The sequence below is a fragment of the Charadrius vociferus genome, unplaced genomic scaffold (assembly GCF_000708025.1).
Source record: "Charadrius vociferus isolate BGI_N301 unplaced genomic scaffold, ASM70802v2 scaffold45, whole genome shotgun sequence".
Lineage (NCBI taxonomy): Eukaryota > Metazoa > Chordata > Aves > Charadriiformes > Charadriidae > Charadrius > Charadrius vociferus.
The window spans coordinates 3,504,259-3,509,442 of NW_009648712.1; the positions used below are offsets into that span (position 1 = coordinate 3,504,259).

A 5,184-nucleotide genomic window follows, 5' to 3' on the forward strand; every position below is an offset into this window, starting at 1 on the left:
TCCAACCAATAGGAAACTAGTAAAAAAGGTGCTATGTTTGGCATTTTATGTTATAAAGAATCCTTACTAAAATGAGTGTTGTATCTTGCTATTTCATCCTGGTCCGGTCGTGCATTCCTGTTTCTTTTTTGCTTAAGGAAAACTGGTTCTTTTTTTAATATATAATCTTAGTAAGTATACTTTCGCATGGAGCTATCTCCTCTCAAGTTGTTCTTCTGGCATAGTATCAGAGGAATAAGGTAATTTTTGTCACCACCAATTAAAAAGTTTTACGAAACAGGACTGTTATAAAACAATTAAACCTTGCAAATGCAGTAGTCTCTAGGAGGGAAACCCTGGAGGAAATTCTGCTTATTAAAATTGCAATTTTAGTTTCCATTAAAAAGGAGAATAAGACAACAGAAGACGGGCTGGAAAGACAAATTATTTCTTAATGTCAGTTGAGCTTATTTCAAATGAGATAACATATCTACACCAGGTTGGGTTCAACACATTTTTGCCTCCTCAACTCATTTATCTAATTCAGTCATCTTGATTATAGCCTCATGGACCTTCATTTTCAGAGGAAGAATTTCGTAACAAACAACCTACACAACATGCTGATTACTGAACAGTTAATTCTAATTAACTTGGCTATGGCAAGAGAATTTTGATAAAGTCCTAGAATGCAAATACAGTTTGGTTAATCTGGCCAAACTTCTATAAAATAAAAACCCACAGCAGAGTCTCCAGATGAGACATCAGAGTGATAGGGATCTAATTTAAAGAAACAAATGAGAAAATTAAAATCACAAATAATTTATTCTTCCATTAGAATTGATGGAGTACAGTTTTAAATAGCAATGAAGTACACAGTGGTGGAAAATTGGCACAGAACCTACAAGCGTTTCATTCATAATAATGTTCCTCATGCCATATCAGTTCAAACCTTGATGTGTATTTTCTATTGACTTTAAGAAAACTGTTTTCCCTTTAAAAATGATGAGCAAATCGAAAATCTTGTCTTCCATGTATAATGTCATACGTATTATGAACACCAGCTGTTTTTCTTCCCCTCCCCCCCACCCCAACATGATTGCTAACTGGAAAAAAAAAAAAAAAAAAAATTTTACTCCTGGGCTAATCTTCAGTTTTGTCCTTTATAAAAGTTGCCAGGAATTCTTGAATGCGTATACTCCTGCCCAGTAGAATATCCATTTATTTATCTGATATACAGTTGCAGGACAGTCTCAAAACCAATTTTTTTGTGTACTATGCTATTGATTGAGGTGCTGCCTCTATCTCACATGCAACACTATAAGCATTAATGCAGTTCAAAACAAAATTTGGCATTTACCTCACCAACAGGTTTTATATTTGATGTTATAAAACATCCCTTGGTCTCATGTTAACCAATAAGAAAAATGGACACACACAAAAAATGCCCCCTTTCTAAAGATATTAACTCCCAGTTAGGAAAGTTTAGATAGGCTTTACAAAGTCTTCTAGGCTATTTTGATACATACAAATTATTGAACTAAAGGTTAAAATACACTTATACAATACAGTCCTGTCCTCCATTTTCTTTTTCAAGTTCTTTGCATATTCAAGCCAAGTAAAATTAACACTTGTCATTTTCTTTGTTATTGCAATTATTAAGAGGGATTACAGCTTGCTTATGCAAAGCTGTGACAAAACACTTGAGGAATAAAACCCAAACGTTTATCGTGTTACCCAAAAAATGTTGCAGAAAATTGTGAAACTATGTTAGAAACAATTTTTACAAAAATGCTTCACTCAGAAAAATTGGAAAGCTTAAAAAATTAATCTTTTCACAAGACTATATTATACTGTTCTTAATTGCGTTCCCATTTAGATAACTGGGATTCTTATTCTTTATACATGAACCTATCAGTGATGTACGATGCTCTCCATCTTTTTTCACTGTTATCTTTATTGTACACCATTTCGAGACTTATACAATCAAGCACTTATCATGCCCCAACCCATTTCTAACAGTAGATTTCTCATCCTGCCCAGCGAGTAGTGTACTGTCTTGCATATTCACCACATGAAAAACATAATATACAAAATATTGCTGCTGTAAAAAGTGTGCATTTCCCCTTTCCCCCTACAAAAAAAATCTGTGGAAAAAATATTAAATTCCCATAACCTTCATAAACATACAAAGCTGTTCGCACCTTTCAGTCTGTAACAGTCTATTTGACATACAGTTCTCAACTCACTGCAAATTGTTATGTCACATATTTTCTGTCCAATATTGCCATCTAGAGTAGAGATGTGAAATCAGTTTCTGAGAATCTACAGTCTTTAACAATTAACCCATAAAGACTGTATACCATAAAACAGCCACGAGATTTTTCCAAGAGCTAGATGGAATGGGAGGTTCTCATCTCAGGAAGATGTCCACAGTGCTGAGGAGATAATATGGCTGCTAAGAGATACTGCCTACCGGAATGTGAGTACTTTTTCACTGTTGATAATTTCCATACTGACCCTAAAAAATAAATTCAAAATATTTAATTAGACAACAAGGCATGTTTTCCTGTATTAAAAGCTGAAATCAGAAGACCATCCAAATAAAATATGATGTTAAAAGGTGGGAACAAGTAACAATAAATGATAAAGTGATATGAGTAAGTAGTACAGAGTCTCATCTCACTAAAAATAATTAGTGTTTTATTGTAAAAGTAAGGCTGATGATACGGATTCAAAGCCAGGAACCTAATTTGATCAGAAGAATGTATTTAAATTCAGTAGACTGCTGTGAAATTTGCAGAAAACCATCAAAAATAAAAGACGGGAATTATTTGCCACCTAAACTTTGAAAATTATTTCAAAAAGACAAGGTCACCTAAATTCAAAGTAATTTAAGAAACCAACCTGCTTTCAGAGATACCTAAAAATATTCATATATCAAGCATCACAGAACAGACTGATACATGTACCTCAAAAATGAAGGCACGTCCCAGTGAACATAAAGAACTTGTCAACATATCCTATGGAAATCAATTATTCCATAGATCCGATACATACAATTATTACCCTCATTTATACTCTCTATTTCTTTTGACAGAATGTCATGTACTGCAGAAGAGGGCAGGGGTGAAAGCGTCAATGCTACATGCTTACCGTGATCCTTCACCACAGGGTTCAAAGCTTGCAGAAACAAGTAGTGTGCTATGAAGTGAACATTCTCCAGACTGTGGTCCCACCATTCCATGTTAAGTACCATCACAGTAAGGCAGTATTTTAAATTCATGTTTAATGTTGCAATGTCAGTTTTTTCCATTGTAATATGACAATCAGTCAAGAAGAAGAGTTTCAGAACAACTGCCAGATGAGAATTTAAGCAGCACAATACCTATGGGAACGGCTAGTATGAATGAGTGGAGAGGTCCTCTATAATTGAGTTTCCCAGTGGAACTCAGATTGCACAGACTGAAGGAGTAGAGCCTATCTACAGAGAGGGTTATCCACTTCTACTGCAATGAAAGCTGGAAGAAGCGGGAAGAAACTCAGCAAATAGAGATTAAGTTTGCTTAACCCTACATTTGCCACAATCAAAGCATTTTCCTGTATCTTATTATTTGCAGGAGGAAGTTATTAGTTCAGTGCATGAGCATTTTGTTTATCTGTTAAATAATTTGAAGTAATTGCATCTCTAAACTACCACACTGAAAGAGTTTGTTCCTTTTTCCTTGTTTTTTCTAATTCCTGTAGAAAGCCAACTGTTCTCCTTTAAAAATGCAGGCAATTGTGTTTATTCTCACTTCCAAAGGAAAGTTCTTGAAAGTTCAACTGATCTTCTACTGACAGATCAGTATTTTATTTAAACACTAGAACCTCAACTTGATTATAAAGTATATTTAGTTACTCTCCATTTTATTTATGCTGAGGAAAGTAATAGTTTATGTTTTAATGACATTTCTGAATGATTGATATTGCAAAGATTAGATTTTTACAGTTTAGTAACTTCTACAGGAATAAAACCTCTGCTTCATCTTTTAATTAGAAGTTTGGGGGTTTTTTTTGGTTTTGTTTGGTTGGTGTTTTTGTTTTGTTTTGGTTTTGTTTGTTTGTTTGTTTTTTACAGGAGTCCTCCACTTCAACTCCAGCCTGGAGTTTTGGTGGTTCTTGTTTGTTTTAAAGTTACATTAGCATTGATAGGAAAGAAGCAGTTGATTTTTCACAGAATAGTCAGGGTTGGGAGGGACCTCAGGAGATCATCTAGTCCAACCCGCCCTGCCAGAGCAGGGTCACCTACAACAGGTTGCACAGGACGGCGTCCAGGCAGGTCTTGAATGTCTCCAGAGTGGGAGACTCCACAACCTCTCTGGGCAGCCTGTTCCAGTGCTCTGCCACCCTCAAAGTGAAGAAGTTCCTCCTTGTGTTTAGATGGAACTTCCTACGTTCAAGCTTGTGCCCATTACCTCTTGGTCTATCACTGGGCACCACTGAAAAAAGACTGTTCCCATCCCCCTGGCACTCTCCCTTTAAGTATTTATAAGCATTAATAAGATTCCCCCCCTCAATCTTCTTTTCTCTAGACTAAAGAGACCCAAGTCCCTCAGCCTTTCCTCATATGAGAGATGTTCTAACCCCCTAATCATCTTCATAGCCCTTTGCTGGACCCTCTCCAGCAGATCCCTGTCTTTCTTGAACTGGCAAGTCCAGAACTGGATGCAGTACTCCAGATGCGGCCTCTCCAGGGCAGAGTAGAGAGGGAGGATGACCTCCCCCGACCTGCTGGCCACACTCTTCTTGATGCGGGATGCTATTTGCCTTCTTAGCCACCAGAGCACATTGCTGACTCATGGTCATCCTGTTGTCCACCAGGACTCCCAGGTCCCTTTCCACAGAGCTGTTCTCCAGGAGGTCAGCCCCCAACCTGTACTGATGCATGGGGTTATTCCTCCCCATATGCAGTACCCTACACTTGCCCTTGTTGAACTTCATCAGGTTTCTCTCTGCCCAACTCTCCAGCCTGTCCAGGTCTCGCTGTATGGCGGCACAGCCTTCTGGCGTGTCAGCCACTCCTCCCAGTTTTGTGTCATCAGCAAACTTGCTGATGGTACACTCTATCCCTTCATCCAGATCATTGATGAATATGTTGAACAAGACTGGGCCCAGTACTGACCCCTGAGGGACACCACTTGTTACTAACCTCCAACTAGACTCTGC

At 37.6% G+C, this 5,184-nt stretch overlaps 1 protein-coding gene across 1 annotated transcript in view; it reads right to left on the reverse strand.

Annotated features, from left to right (window-relative positions):
• Positions 1-782: 782 nt before the first annotated feature.
• The window catches only part of SS18 (synovial sarcoma translocation, chromosome 18), a 43,646-nt gene continuing 39,244 nt past the window's right edge, over positions 783-5,184 (reverse strand). Inside the window, exon 10 of the mRNA XM_009886637.1 lies at positions 783-2,497. Within this exon, the coding sequence (XP_009884939.1) occupies positions 2,471-2,497 (27 nt within the window). The 3' untranslated portion in view covers positions 783-2,470. The remainder of the gene's footprint in view (positions 2,498-5,184) is intronic.